General features: G+C 35.6%; 2 protein-coding genes across 4 annotated transcripts; both read left to right on the top strand.

The window, feature by feature from the left end:
- Nucleotides 1-3,274: 3,274 nt before the first annotated feature.
- Nucleotides 3,275-5,674, top strand: LOC113082320 (V-type proton ATPase subunit G 1). Its single transcript, XM_026254030.1, has 3 exons — nucleotides 3,275-3,461; nucleotides 4,166-4,266; nucleotides 4,874-5,674. The coding sequence occupies exons 1-3, from the start codon at nucleotides 3,380-3,382 to the stop codon at nucleotides 5,045-5,047; spliced, it is 357 nt and encodes a 118-aa protein (XP_026109815.1). The 5' UTR covers nucleotides 3,275-3,379; the 3' UTR covers nucleotides 5,048-5,674.
- A 1,052-nt stretch (nucleotides 5,675-6,726) lies between these two features.
- slc31a1 (solute carrier family 31 member 1) lies at nucleotides 6,727-15,612 on the top strand. Of its 3 annotated transcripts, XM_026254025.1 has the most exons (6): nucleotides 6,735-6,880; nucleotides 8,304-8,387; nucleotides 12,158-12,297; nucleotides 12,469-12,541; nucleotides 13,168-13,336; nucleotides 14,740-15,612. In XM_026254025.1, exons 3-6 carry the CDS (start codon nucleotides 12,175-12,177, stop codon nucleotides 14,939-14,941), a joined length of 567 nt encoding a protein of 188 aa, XP_026109810.1. In that variant the 5' UTR covers nucleotides 6,735-6,880; nucleotides 8,304-8,387; nucleotides 12,158-12,174; the 3' UTR covers nucleotides 14,942-15,612. The 3 variants fall into 3 exon arrangements, with proteins under 3 accessions (XP_026109808.1, XP_026109810.1, XP_026109809.1); XM_026254023.1 differs by lacking the exon at nucleotides 8,304-8,387 and having other exon boundaries at nucleotides 6,727-6,880; XM_026254024.1 differs by lacking the exons at nucleotides 6,735-6,880; nucleotides 8,304-8,387 and adding an exon at nucleotides 10,375-10,565.
- The last annotated feature ends 462 nt before the right edge of the window (nucleotides 15,613-16,074 follow it).

Genomic DNA, 16,074 nt, shown 5'->3' with positions numbered 1-16,074 from the left:
TATAATAATAATAATAAAATATAATAATTTATATTTCATTGTAGATGGATATACAACATTTTTTTGTTGTGCGGGAGTAGGTCTGCAAATGAGCAACAGTCAGGTGAGAATAGAACAGACAGCCTCACACACACACACACAATACCACTGTGTTCCCAAGATTCATTGCAGTCATTGAACCCTTATGTTGTTTTAATATTCTGCCGATTTCCACGTACATTTCATAAGAAAAAGCAGTGGTATCATCAAAGGATAAACATGAATGTCCTAATACTGAATCAGTTAGTCTTTATTGTAAAAAAAATAAATAAATCTACATTCCCAATTCAAAATTTTCCAGTGACTAGTCACATCTAAAAAACTGTATTAGTTTTTTTTACAGTGTTGTATATGGCTCAGTCAGTACTCCTACTCCCATATATGAAATACAGGAAATACAATGGAATAGTGGATTGCAATAAGGTTAGTAGTATACAACCCTACCCTAATAGTCAAATAATATTTTTTAATCATACCCTTATTGGGGGCTGAGCCCCCCTAAAATCAAAATCTTAGAATCGCCCCTGCTGTGAGTGTTAATGCATTTGAGAAAAATAGCATTTAAATGATCATTTTGCCACAGTTTTTGCTTGAACATGTTAGAAATATCTAATCATTTCTGTAATACATTTTCATTTTAATTTTGCAACTTATAAAGCGTTAAAATTAATATTCATTTTACATATTAAAACTGGTGTATGAAATGGCAAATCAAACTTATGTAATTTAATTTTCATTTTCATTTTGCACCAAACGTTGCACAAATGTATTGGAAAATGTAAATGTAAATACAGAAATCCATTGCCATTTTACATATTGCATTGTCATTTTGCATATTACATCCCAAATTGAATAATGCTACCCATATGCTTCCATATTGTCTGTCTGTCTGGGACACCAAATGTCCTTGGTCTATTCAGAGTACTGTAAATTAAATATGTAATTGTCCATGAGATGGCGATATTTCTTCTGTTAGCTCGATGAACACACTCTAGACTTTTTATAATCTTGTTGATTTACAGGTGCATCTCAATAAATTATAATGTCGTGGAAAAGTTCATTTATTTCAGTAATTCAACTGAAATTGTGCAACTTGTGTATTAAATAAATTCAATGCACACAGACTGAAGTACTTCAAGCCTTTGGATCTTTTAATTGTGATGATTTTGGCACACATTTAACAAATACCCACCAACCAATTCACTATCTCAACAAATTAGAATATGGTCACATGCCAATCCGCTAATCAACTCTAAACACCTACAAAAGTTTCATGAGCCTTCTCTCAGTTTGGTTCATAGGCTACACAATCAGGGGGAAGACTGCTGATTTGACAGTTGTCCAGAAGACAATCATTACTGACACCCTTTACAAGGAGGGTAAGCCACAAACATTCATTGCCAAAAAAGCTGTCTGTTCATAGAGTGCTGTATTCAAACATGTTAACAGAAAGTTGAGTGGAAGGAAAAAGTGTGGAAGAAAAAGATGCACAACCAACTGAGAAAACCGCAGCCTTATGAGGATTGTCAAGCAAAATCGATTCAAGAATTTGAGTGAACTTCACAAGGAAATGGACTGAGGCTGGGGTCAAGGCATCAAGAGCCACACACACAGACGTGTCAAGGAATTTGCTGAACCACAGACAACCTCAGAGGCGTAGTACCTGGGCTAAGGAGAAGAAGAACTGGACTGTTGCCAAGCTGTCCAAAGTCCTCTTTTTTTATCAGATGAGAGCAAGTTTCATATTTCATTTAGAAACCAAGGTCCTAGAGTCTGGAGGAAGGATGGAGAAGCTCATAGCCCAAGTTGCTTGAAGTTCAGTGTTAAGTTTCCACAGTCTGTGTTGAACTGGGGTGCAATGTCATCTGCTGGTGTTGGTCCATTGTGATTTTTTTAAAACCAAAGTCACTGCACCTGTTTACCAAGAAATTTTGGAGAACTTCATGCTTCCTTCCTTCTGCTGACCAGCTTTTTGAAGATGTTGATTTCATTTTTCCAGCAGGATTTGGCACCTGCCCACACTGCTGAAAGCAAAAAAGTGTTGGCTGTCTGTCTATCTATAGCCCCTTTCACACTGCCATTCTGGCAAATACAGGGGTAAAGTGTTCCTGCAATTGGTCCCTGATCGCTAGATTTGGCACTTTCACACTGCCAGTGATGACCCGGTATATGTGCGTGCTTTCACACACAACCCTTGAAGATCCCGTAACGACACGTGACATCAGCGCGTGACGTGTAATGTACGAGTCGACAACACCAGGCACGTTATACTTTCACTGAAGCAAGCAAATGGTCTCGGCGTCAGCGCGGAAAGTGAGGAACTAACTGATCTCTGCTTCATTACAGTTTGCACATATGTTTTCGTCGCAAACGTTGATCTTCCTTCAAAACAGCCAGTAAAAGAGTCGCGCGATAACGCGCCGTCATCACTTCGATACCGAATTAGATCTGGCTTTTGTTCACACAGCGCTCGTCCCGGGTCAAACCCCCCAATGTTACTAGGTCCCCGACACGGGTTCAATTCGGTAATCAATTCCGGGACGTGGTTGCTTTCACACAGAAGGCGACCCAGCAATGTTCCGGAAATATTGCGGGTCTGACGTGCAGTGTGAAAGGGGCTTATCTGTCTGTCTGTCTATCTGTCTAATCTATCTGTCTGTCTGTCTGTCTATCTATCTATCTATCTGTCTGTCTATCTGTCTAATCTGTCTGTCTGTGTAATCTGTCTAGTCTGTCTGTGTGTCTGTCTAATTTGTCTTTCTGTCTGTCTGTCTATCTCTCTGTCTGTCTATCTGTCTAATCTGTCTGTCTCTCTGTCTGTCTGTCTATCTCTCTGTTTGTCAGTCAGTCTGTCTGTCTGTCTATCTGTTTGTCTATGTATATTTTCTACTACAAAAACATACAAATGGTAAATATTATTTTGTTGATTTGTTCTTGAAATTGGTTATCAACAAGTTAAATTGTATGTGTGTGTGTGTGTGTGTGTGTGTGTTAGCTTGGAAACAAATAACAGGTGTTATTTAATAGTTATTTAATATCATTCATCCACTATTGTAGTTTTTGTTACTATTTTGAGTTAATTTTTATAGTTTCAGTTCTCATTTTGATGTAGTTTTAATAATTTTCGGGTGTGTGTGTGTTTTTTAAAATTATATCATATGAATAACCAGCGCCCTCTGGCGGAAGTGTTAGATTGTGACGCGTTCTCTGTCACGTGACTGTCATCAGCGGATCCGCGTGACGCTCAATCAGCTGACGATCACTCGACCTTCTACGCTGCGGGAGATACGGACACGCAGACCTCCTATCCGCAGTGTTTAAACACATCCAGTACTGAACCATGGCGAGCCAGTCTCAGGGCATCCAGCAGCTGCTGCAGGCGGAGAAACGAGCCGCAGAAAAGGTCGCAGAAGCCCGTAAAAGTAAGTTGCCGTTTTGCTTGTCATTGCTGCAGACTAGCGCTTAGCTAACATGCTAACTGCCCAGCAAGTCACCCCCGATGTTTTCTATATGTATTGAATAAATAACAAATAGAGAAAATGTATTTTATTTGAAAATCCATTTCCCTGATCATATTATATAAAATGTCAACACAATTTAGGCAATGAAGGTTTTATTGATTGTTTTCTCGGGTGACAGACTTGCTAACAGCTCTGTAAGATAATCCTCTATAATGGATAATATTTACCAGTTGATGACATGTAACTAAATGATTATTGTTGGCTAATTTACAATGAGGATGTTAAAGATTTAAAACCCAAGGTTAAAGTGAAAGCTACATTTCTACACAAGAAGTCAGCTTTCCGCTCGTGGTTTTCTTTGGGACTTGATGTTTTTTCGTTGTTGTTGTTTTTCTTGTGCCCTGTTCAAGTTTCATGTCTGTTCTTTATAGTAAGGTAAAGAATGACTGTAAGTTTACTAAAAATCTTCTTAAATTAAGTGTCCCAGTGACACTGACTCACTAAACATTCACTCGGTTCCTGTTTTTATAGAGATGTTCTGCTGCTGGCTCTCATTTCCCATACAAGAGAGGAATTTCCCTGCATAGAGCAATATTTTTTCTTCAGCCTATACAGTTGTCACATGTATTATTTCAGTAATGAGCATTGTGTGTATTTTTTAATAGGGAAGAATCGCCGTCTGAAGCAAGCCAAAGAGGAGGCGCAGGCTGAGATTGAGCAGTACCGTCTGCAAAGAGAGAAAGAGTTCAAGACAAAGGAGGCTGCGGTGAGATTCAGTCATTTCTGGTTTAAGGATCTATTTGTATCCATAGCAGTGCTTTTTTATTTACAAGGGGAAAATCTTGTCAAAAGGTGTATTGGTACTCCGTTTTGATGAGTGCTTTTATTATGATTTCAAGTGTCTGGTTATTGGCAGTTGGTATTTTAATTTCAGGACTTCTCCCAGTTTGAATAATGCCCAGGATGGATTCTGATCGGCTGCCAATGTTTGTATCATTCATCAGCTGAAATAAACAATCGTTCTGAAAATGATTCCAAACGAAATTGTTTCTCAGTGCATTTATTGTAATAGTTGAAGAGTCGACTCTGCTATTCTTTAATATTAAGAACGATTTTAATTTTGAAACCCCTTTGAGTTATTGCTTTTACTATATGGTAAAAATATCATTGTTCAGTAAATACTTATATTAAACTCTTACAATAATCTCTGCAGTTCCATCACGAACCTCTTGGGGTCGCACGCCTTGTTAGGAAGCAAATGACAAATCTGGAAAAAAAAAAACATAATAATAATAATACCCCAATCTGAAGTAAGATACATGTGCATTAGTATTTAGTTCTGAATATTACTTCAAGTTAATGTCCTGTTGCAGGCACTGGGGTCCCATGGAAACTCCGCTGTAGAGGTGGATAAGGAGACCGTGGATAAGATGCGCTGCATCCAGATCAGCTATCAGCAGAACAAGGAAGCTGTGCTTGCAAACCTGCTGAAGATGGTGTGCGACATCAAGCCAGAGATCCATGCCAATTACCGTGTCGCTGGATAAACACCTCTGACCAACCACCATGTCCGTTACAATCCCTCAAGACCCACAAAGCACTGAGACAAAGACTGCTACTGGACATATCATGTTACAAACATAATAAGCACTACACTGCTTAATAATACACTTCTTATCAACTTTACAACAACACATTCCCTGTGGTTTAGACAGATGCTCACTGAAACAGAAACCTATCAAAGGTCATGGTACTTTACATACACATCACTGCAGTGTTTTTCATTGTGTGCATCTATATCTTTGATATGAGCCAATGCGAGTCTTTGTCTCTGCTCTCTTAATTAACTGTAATATTGTCCGGTTTATCAGAGTGATCTATTTCTTTGTGAATGATACCTTTAAATGTTTGTATGAGTGTCTGTATCTCAATGCTACATTCTTAATTTATAAGTAATCTGATGTTGTTTTATCTAATTGATGTATACAGTAAAGTATTTTTTGTCAGTGGCGCTTTTGTGATAAAGCTCATAATTCTCATTAGCTTAATGTAGTATTTGTGATTAAATTAGCTGCCCTCTTCCTCCCTCCTTCAGCTCTTGTTCTGTATATGTAGGTATATTCCTCTGTTTCAGCCTGCTGTGGAAATGTTTAATAAATGTATGTACAAATGGATCCTCATTTGAATTTCTTCCTCTTATTTATCTAGGGTGATGCGGAAGGAGCACAACTGGCAAATATTGTTTAACTATGATCTATATTTAGCTATATTGTGCTCATCTATAAAATGTATAATTCTCAAAATCCTATTAATTCTTATATATATATATTTACATATCTACTCAGATAAATATATCGCTTCATTTATTTATATTTATATTTATATTTATTTTTCAATTTAAACGCAAATTTTCAGTGGTAAAAACATAAGGCCTCGACTCCGTGCAACATTTAACTTATAAAATGTATTCTTATTAAGTGAACGTAGAAGCTATACGCGCATAATTGTCAAAAAAAAAAGCATTCAACTCTGCCAACGCGTAAAGACAAAATTATATACAATTCTTTGTAAACATCACGTATTTTCTTGACGTTGCAACGGGAGTACGGAGAAACGTGGAAACAAGAACGATACTTTATTTTACCGGAAGAATACAGCAAAAACTTCTGTGCATGCGCACATCAATAAAGCGCTTTTTTTTCACTGTACAACAGCAATTACTATGTTTGCCTTATTGTAGGCGTAGACGTGAATAAAACACAATCTAATAGGTAGAACATTCATTTTATTGTTAACTCCCGGTTTTTGCTGTTTCTCTTCAAGCCGCGACCGTGAAACACGTCACAGGCATGAGTGAAAGCCACGGATACATCGCAATGCCTGGACATCTATTTTAGATGATATACGGTAATCCATGACTAAAATTTAATCATAGGTAAAATAATAATAATAATAATATTTTATTTATTTAAATACTGACGGGAAATGTTTTGTCTTTTATTTTTACCAGCTTCTTTACCAGTTTAGAAGTTAGGACATTTTTATAAATGTTTCTTATATTTTGTAAAAAAAAAAAAAAAAAAAAAATCCAAAAATATTAACAAAAATAATTTTGTGTGAAAGTATTTTTATTGATTTAATTGACTATAGTATCAATGCTAATAAAAATTTAACTTGTTCAGGATCTTTTGCTGTAGACTTTTATTGTGTATTATACATTCCGCGTTGTAGCGCACTTCACAGTTCACAGCTACTTCACTAAGTCGAGCATCTCGCCGTTGCTCAGATCTGATTTTCTGTCCTCTCGAAACTGATGGTCTGAAGTTAATATCAAAGACACTGAAGGAAACCTGTGCACGCGGCCGTCGCATGCTGTCAAGGTGAGGTTTGTGTGTCTTTGCAGCTCACAGAAGTAGTTTTTTCCTCTGTAATCTCTGTTGCCATGACCTCTGAGAAGACATTAACACTTCTGCTCTCGACTCTTTGCCCTGCTTATTGACATTACCAACATTTTGTAATAATTTCTACTCAGCAGCAGATGATAATGTCTAAATGAGTCGGTTGTGCAGTATAAATGCTGGTCTGATTATTTTCCTAATATCTAACGTTACATCAGAAAGTAAAATATAAGCTGGTTTATTGTCAAAATAGTTGTTCGTGCTGGCCATGCAGGTCATATGTTATGACTTTTAATAAACTTGAGTTATAAACCGATATCAGTCCGCTGTGCTTATAATTAGTTTTAGAGTGCCCTTGAACAACGTTTGAAGCTAAAAATGAAAGGAATAACTCAATCGTTCCGAACACATAAGACTTTCTTTACAAATTAAAATAATAATAATAATTAGCTTATTTCATAATTTTAACCGTAAATATTAATAGAGTATTTATTTATTTTTAATTGCCTTTTAAATGTAGATTTGATTTGATTTTAAAAAGATACTTTTGTCCTTTTTAATGTTTCTATTCCTAATAGTTTTAATGTTATTTTTAGTAATTTGCGATTTTATTTTATTTGGTTGCCAAAGTAGATTTTCGCATTTAATGTTAATATTTGATCTTATTTCGGATTTATTTCAGTAAAAAAAAAAAAAAACCTGTTTTAAATAAAAAACTACTGATTGAGGATCAAGGATCAAGATTTTTACAGATATCTTTTACTCAGAATTTCCACCCAATAACATATTGTACAGCTTGACTTAACTAGAAGATATCACAGATATCACGAGTTTCACAAAATGTATAATGTTTTTAATTTTTTTTTATTTTACATTTGCATGAAGTTTCCATGTTTTTAAGACAGTGCTCTGGTTTTTTAAATAAATAAAAAAATTGCGGGGTGAATTAAAATAAATATCTTCAGGCCCCTATCAGCTCAAGTGGACTACTTGAGAAGCACTGATTAAAACGTCAATGTTGTCAATGTTCAGTCAATGTTGTTGTTTTTTTATATAAATAGTTTTGTGTGAGGAAATTTATTCTTGAAGTCCAATGTAACTCTTACATGCCATGAAGTGAGATGAGAAAAGCAGCACCTTGAATATTCTACTAAACTTTTCATTTGTTTTCTTTGGAAAGAGAGACAATGGTTGTTTGTTCATTATTTTTCATTAAATGGGTCTGGTAGGGTTGTGTGTAAAAGTGCACAATAAAAGAAAGCATGTGTAACTATTGTTAGACTACAAGGAAAAATCCTTCTCATAACTTGCTTTTGTTCCTGAATACAGACTTTTTTTCTTCTTCTTAGTATCAAAGTGGGGGAAGGAAGGTCCCTGGATTCATTGTGTGTGTGTTTATTTATAGGTTGATTGTTTTGCTGAACCAGAAATCCAGGAAACCCTGGTTGGATGAGGTCCTTTGCTATATTTCATCTGCATTCTCCAGAATGTCAGTGATGTAGACTATCATTTTAGACTTTGGTACTACCATAAAACTGTTCATATTGGTTTCTGAAACAGACTTTGTGCAAGACTGTCTGCAAGTTGTTTTTTTATTTTAAACCAAAATCTGTTGGTTTCACTAACCACATGGTTCTTCTCAAATGAACGAGTGGCATCCAAGTGCCATGAGTGCATTTTGTTTCATTTTTAATTTAATATCTGGCATTACAGCCCAATCCTGTTTGCTTTTTTTAGCGTTCAGTCACGTCTGAATTCTCACAAACAAATGTCTAGATCATGTTACACACGCCAAACATCCATTTGGCATCAGAATTGTATTTCCCCCTCTTTCTGTAAATCTTATCATTGTAATATGAAAAATCTGAAATACAGATTTATTGAATCTTGATGCATTTTAAATTAAAAATTTTAAAATGTAAAAAAAAAAACTACAAAATCTCTAATAGGATATATAAGTAATGTTAAATGTACATAATATATCATGCTTTTTAAACTTTACAGTAATAAGTTTAGCTTGCAATGAAAAATGCACAATGCAAAGCATTAGAATAGTGCTAAAAATAAGCTTAATTTTCCAGCATGGATTGATAATTCACCCTGTCTTTTTTCTAAAAGCATGTTATTGATCTTATTGGGAATGAATGCGTCAGAGCATGTCTTTATTTTTCATTTTGACCTTGTACTTTTTCAAAATGAACTCTTCCAATGAAACAACATGAGAATTGTTCCTACAGACTCAGCTCTTTTCCCACATGGTTTATAAGCTCTATTGATGGGACTAAACTACTAAAATAATTATTGTCATAATCATTAAAGGGTTTTCTCTTTTGCACTCTTTGTGATTTGTTTGGTCAACTTTATTTACATGATTTCTGTTAAACCTAACAAAATCATTTATTCAAATTCAACATTTGATTAGTAGACTGTTGAGAAATGTTGAACTGCTCCGTATGAGTCAACTGCTGCCTCACCTTGACCTCTGCACTAAAGCTGGACGATTACACTACTCGTGCTATTGAACACAGTTAATGCTAGTTCATATTGCCCCCTCAACATTCGTCTGCTTGCATTTCTGTTCTGTGACCTGCCAATGAGAAGGTTAATGCGGTCTGAACATCATAACCATCAGTAATGATTGACCAAATCCTTGTCTTTCCATGCATTTAAAAGATCATTGATACAATCACTTTTTAAGAAACGATTAATATGATAAAAGTTGAAATCGCTGTGCAAATATTTAATACTCAGACACTGTCTGTTGTTTATCTTTATGGTAACAAGCACACAGCTCATAATCTGAAACCTTGTACAGTTGAACATTGTTAAAAGCTGATCTTTGAACATTGATAATGTTTTTCTTAAAACACACGTACTGTCCCAAAGCACAGGTTTGCATTATGAATGTTGAGGAAGTCTAGTTTGCACAAAGTAATCAAAAGTTTGGACTTGACATTATTTTGAATTTTTATATTAGTTAGTATTCATCCACCATTTACTCAGAAAATGGGCAAAATAATTTTTTTGCAAAAGGCTGTCCCCATCCAATCTGCCTTTTACCAACAAATAAATAAATCGTCACATAATTTGATGAATTGCAAAAGACATAAAATAATTTGAATATTTTGGAATGTAGGTCTGATTTTACGCACTCTTGAACATTTATCAAGAAACAGCACTTTGATGGGAAAAGCAAATGCACACGTATACATTTGAATTTGTTTTACTTTATTTTCGCACAAAAAAAAAAAGGGGGTGAGGGTGGTTACTTTGGGAAGGGATGAAATACAAAATTGTCATTTTGTGGGCACTACATAATTGCCTTACTTCCATATGTGTTATTAAGATTTGTAAAATAAATGTGTAAAATAGTCATAATAGAGAATAACTTTTGACTGGATATGTAGTGAGTAAGAGTGGATGAAGAGAGGAGGTCTTTTCAGTGGGTGTGGTTAAAACCTTGTGATTGGATTAATGGCAGAAAAGGGAAATGAAAAGCAGATGAGAGGTCACATGAGAAGTCAGTGCTGCACGGCGAGCTGTACACTAGATTCCTACTGCTCTTCATGAACGCTATTGCTGTGGTGCTGAACTTTAGACGATAATTGCACCTGTTTGCGAGAGACACTTTGAGAAGGAAGCCAGCTGAGGTGACGGGTTTCCTTGGGTGAGTTATTTCTGGGGAAATTCTTCATTTTGTTTTGTGTTGTGCAGTTTCTTCTTTTGTTTCAGATTTTAATGACAGAAATGAATTAATGCAACACTTAGCCATCCATGGTATGTTAAATGCTAATACCATGGTACTAAATAATTACTGTGTAATCTGCCATAGAATTTACTATTTACATGCCAATTAAAAAAAAAAATAAATAAATACCAGAAACATGCTACCAAGATACATCAAACAAATAAAAAAATTAATTGGGGATCATTTAAGAAGGGATCTTGTACATGTTTTATACTTTCTGACTTGTAAAATGTGTGAAGACATTTTGTATGCTATAAGAGTAGTCACATGATACATTTTACTTCGTGACAACTTCTGGACGGTGATTAGGAAGACAGGATACAAGCAGACATTTATTTTTATTTTCTGAATTTGTTGTTTTTCCCCATCTTTCGTTGCTCATTATAAAGGGTTGACATTGTTTGGGTTTATGAATCTGGGCTAAATATGAGGGAAATTTTCATTCCAGATTTGTAAAAGAGTAACTTTTTTAGTCAAGCAAGTGCACGCTGTCGCTGACTAATGGTTAGTACAGAGAGTATGGATAATGCATTCATTAGTCTGCTGTGTGTCACATACAGTCATCTGTGATGTGTGTTTTATCCCCGAGGCTGTCCCGAACCTTTAGGAAAGCCTGTTTGCTGCTTAATGGGGAAAGTAATTGTTTTATAGAGGTACGTATTCGATTATCTGGCCAGTGTTGTCAAAGTGAATAGCCTGGGGTTGTGGAGATATTCGATTACTGAAGGTCTCTTGTATCTGTTATTGTTTAGTCAGAATTTGAACGCTTTTTATGAATTTAAAATAACCAGGGACTTCACTTAATACACAGAAACAGAGTAGACTTTCAGTGGAAGGTTGGAAATCTCATAGGTTTTGTTCAAAATATCTTCGTTTGCGTTTTACAGATGAATGCTATATGAATGAATGAATACAGCTGCTAAAAACCACTCAGCTGGAGTATGTTCTCCTTTCATTTAGCAGAACAGTAATTGAATAAACTGAAGAAAAGTTCTTTATTATTCTAGAGAGTTGTCAAAACACACAACTAGGGAAACAATATATCGGCCCATATCGGTATCGGCCGATAAATGCTAACTTATGCTTTTTTTTTTTGTTATCTGTATCGGTCCAATAAGAAAATCTGGCCGATATCCTAATATCCTAAAGCCGATACACTTGAAACAGAAATGCTTGATCTCAGACAATTTGTAAGCATTATTAATGCATTATTTTATTTATTTATTTGACTTTTTTTGATGAAATTTGGTAATGGGAGAGTTCCCTGTTCAAACCAGGCTGCTTATGTTGAATTGTTTTGGGATGTGCCTTTTAATGATGAGACATTTTTTATAATCAGGCTCTCGAAAAGTATATAAAAACTTGGATAAAGATTTATCAGCCAGCATATTGGTTATCGGCTTTCAAATAAAAATAAAACAAATAATAAGAATTATCGGTTATCGGCCAAAATGTTCATATCGGTGAATCCCTGAATCTTTAAGAATGTTTGCGCTCTGATCTCTCCCCAGAACCTCTGTTCAGTGAGATGAATATTTTAGATCCACACAGTGACCATGTGCACCCAACCATGGTGCCTGCTATCTCTGACCCTCATGGGGACCATACGACATCCCCCGACATGGGCCATGGGGATCACATGATGATGATGGTGAGACAAGCTGGAGTTCATTAAGTTTGGGTGTCAAACACAAATGTTATGTTCATTTAATGCTGTTGTTCAGTGGATGTAAGACTGCTTCTTCATTAACATATTATTAGAATTGTGGTTTTCGTTATGGTTCAACATAAGTTGAAAATGTTGCTTCATTTATACTTTCAGCAAATGACCTTCTACTTTGGCTACAAAAACGTGGAGCTGCTATTTGCTGGGCTGGTCATCAACACACCAGGAGGTAAGATGCTTTGCTCTGTTTTCATCCATACATTGCAAGTCATTGGCCTCCAACATTATCTATTTATCATGTTTAGAATGTCATACAGGTTTTACTAGATTGTAATAGTTTTAGTAAGCTGATGCATCTTAATTTTGAGAACAAAGCAGGACATTTTTTTAACCAGGAAGTTAGATTGCACTGGGGTATTAAGAAGGTAACAGTAGCTGGGTTCCTGTTACCCTGTTTTTATGTGCATTTCGAACTATCGTATCAGATTGAAGTGATTAAAAAAAAAAAAAAAAAAAAGCCTCAATTCGCAAAAATGTTTTTACACTCACTTGAGGTGGTTTTTGACTTGTGCGAAAAAGGTTCAAGCGAATAACGGGAGATGGAAATACATTTTGCCAATAAATTCCTCCCAACGCATCAAAAAAGTAATGTGACTGCGCTATGGGACGGTAAATCCTGACTAACCAGCGGACTTATCTTGTTCCACAGCATCTAAAATGTTGTTATATGGTCATATACGGTGCATGTTCGCAAATGTTTTGTTTGATATTCCAATTTAGCTCACAAGTTAAATTCTCAACTTTGAATGGAAACCCGGCTAATGTAAGGTTTCTTGTGTTGTAACGTTTCTCTAGAAATGGTAGGGGCGTGCATTGGTGTGTTCCTGCTGGCTGTGTTCTACGAGGGTCTGAAGATCGGCCGCGAGTTCCTGTTGAGAAGGAATCAGGTGAACGTGCGTTACAACTCCATGCCTGTCCCAGGAGCTGATGGCACTGTGCTCATGGAGACGCATAAAACAGTCGGGTAAGTGAATAGAGTACTCATGTTTTCAGAAGGTCTGCACAGGTGTTAGTAAATGCAATATAAAAAAGACTGCTTTCTTGGTCAACCTCCCCAGTTTTATTGTGAATGATTCATCATTTCACGATATTGTCTTAGTAATCTTTCATGCACTTGAAGGAACTTTTCCTTTCAGCAGTTATCGGGACATGTGTGCCATTCAGTTTCACATGAACTGCATGACATGATAAAAGTCAAAAGTGTTGCGAAATTAATTGCATGTTGACCTTCAAGCTTGAAACTGCTACATAAACGTGACCATTAGCCCCAACCATGGTCCTTTTATATATATATATATATATATATATATATATATATATATATATATATATATATATATATATATATATATATATATATATATATATGTGTGTGTGTGTGTGTCATAGTAACGTTAACATTATTTTAATAATTACAAACCCAAAAAGTATACATGGCAAATCTAAACCAATCTGACAGTTTGCTGGATCTGTTGGGCAGGGGTTTATGGAAGTCTATTTCTGCCTCAGTTCAAAAATCAGAAGACAATGACATTAAGTTATAACTATGAGATAAGAAATCTAAATTATGAGATGACATTTCAGATGCATGACATACTAGGTCATAATTATGAGATAGAAAGTCATAATAAAATAAAAGGTCAGAATAATAACATACTAAGTCATAAATCTAAAATAAAAAAAAATAAAAAAAACTCAAACCTGACCAAATAAAAATTGTGATTAAAATGTCAAAATAACAAAGTGGAAATCATGGGATAAGCCATAGTTTTGACACTCAAAATTGAGAAGTCATAATATAACATAAAAGTTAAAATTAAGAAATCAGTTGCAATTCTGCGATTAAAAAGTCATAAGACAATTAACTTTAAAAATTTCATTTATCTCACAGTTTGGACTTATTTCTCATAATTAGATTTACCAATACATTGGCAAATGATAATAGTTCATAATTATATAAAGACATGCTTGCTAAATTAAATAAATGGCCTTTATAGTGTTTGTACTAAAGCAAAATGATTCCGATATTATCTTTATTATAAGATGCATAAATATAAGATATGTCAACTTATTAGTATACTATGCAATTTTTTTTTCAGTTTCTTTCTCAAGCAGCACCTGGCTCTTGATTTAAAACCTTTTCCTTTCTTCCCTGCTTTTTGAATGATGAGGTCAGTGAAAAACAGGCAAACATGACTCAATCTTAAGCCTGTTTAGACTGATTTTACCTTCCCGTGTATGTAGTCACTGCCACACGAGTGACCTCTGTGAGGTAAACATGCTTTTTACAGGTTCTCTTCTCACTGCTGACCTGACATTTGTAATCCTCTAATGAACTAAAAGCACCTCTTCTGTTCTCTCCTCCAGCCAGCGAATGCTGAGTCTCGCACACTTTCTCCAGACCTTTCTTCACATCATCCAAGTGGTGGTCAGTTACTTCCTCATGCTGGTGTTCATGACGTACAACGGGTACCTGTGCATCGCAGTGGCGGCGGGCGCTGGCCTCGGTTACTTCCTGTTCAGCTGGAAGAAGGCAGTGGTGGTTGATATTACAGAACATTGTCATTAACCTCTCTTGTGTGTAACCTCAAAAAAAAAAACAAAAAAAAAAACACTCAATTCACAATCCCAACATGCACCGCAACTCTACATGTGCAGAGCAATATATGAATTCATTCATCTTGGTTAATATCAGCCAAGTGGCTCTATTATTTTTAAAGCTCTGTTTTGATTTGTTTTATTCAAATCAGCTCCAGATTTCATATCCCGTCCCAGTAATCACACATGAGTGCACAGTCTACCTCCATAGTGCTGAGAGCCACAACTGACATTATTTGTAATAATCATTTGATCTCATGGATTATTACGCTCATGAAGGTGCTTCTGGGTGTGAAACAACCTAAATAAACCCTTTGCCTTAAATGAGGGACCACACACATACACCCAAGAGGGCGACTGTAGACTCTAGAAGCAAAACTGGATCTGGTGGACCCAATATACAAGCACTACTGGCAGGAGGGTGTTTTTTTTTTTTGCTTTTTGAGGTTGTTATGGCCAAGTGTTTCAAATCATTGAAACTGTGGTTAATAATCAGCGACCATTGTTTAGACATAAACACTGGACTGAGTGATGTTTGCACAAGAAAGAGAGGTTTTTGGACAAAGTCGAACTTTGCACCCTTTGGAGAGTTTTTAAGTAAATATGGAGAGACTGGTGGAAAATAAATCATATCTGATGCCAGTGTCACGGTTTCTTTTTATAATTTATATTTGGGACACCCTGCAATCACAGTGTACTTGTTATCAGTCTTCTGACAATCTTTTTACGTTATGACATTTTTTAAAATGTAAATTTGGCACATTTGTGATGTTGTGCAAATCATGAGCTGTTCAAGATAATAAGGTCATCGCTCGGATAGTTACAGGGTTCCAGTCCAGAATGTGAATTATATGTTGAAATTGGGGATAATTATGCTCCTTAATTAAAAGGGGTGTGTCTTTTACATATGGGACCCAATTAAAGTGCCCAAAGAGCGTCTCAATTGCTTGAAAAAAATAAAGGCCTTCTTACTGAGAAAATCGCAAAACCACCTATTTCAAACCATGATTAAAAGTATTTTAGTTAAAAGCAGAAAAGCGGTTCTAAAAGAAAGTATTCACATCATGTTTTTGTAGCAGAACTGGATCTGTGGTTTTGATCAAT

Source organism: Carassius auratus, chromosome 5 (genome assembly GCF_003368295.1).
Source record: "Carassius auratus strain Wakin chromosome 5, ASM336829v1, whole genome shotgun sequence".
Taxonomy (NCBI): Eukaryota; Metazoa; Chordata; class Actinopteri; order Cypriniformes; family Cyprinidae; genus Carassius; species Carassius auratus.
The sequence above is the reverse complement of the archived record's forward strand: the minus strand, read 5'-3'. Positions and strand labels throughout refer to the sequence as shown.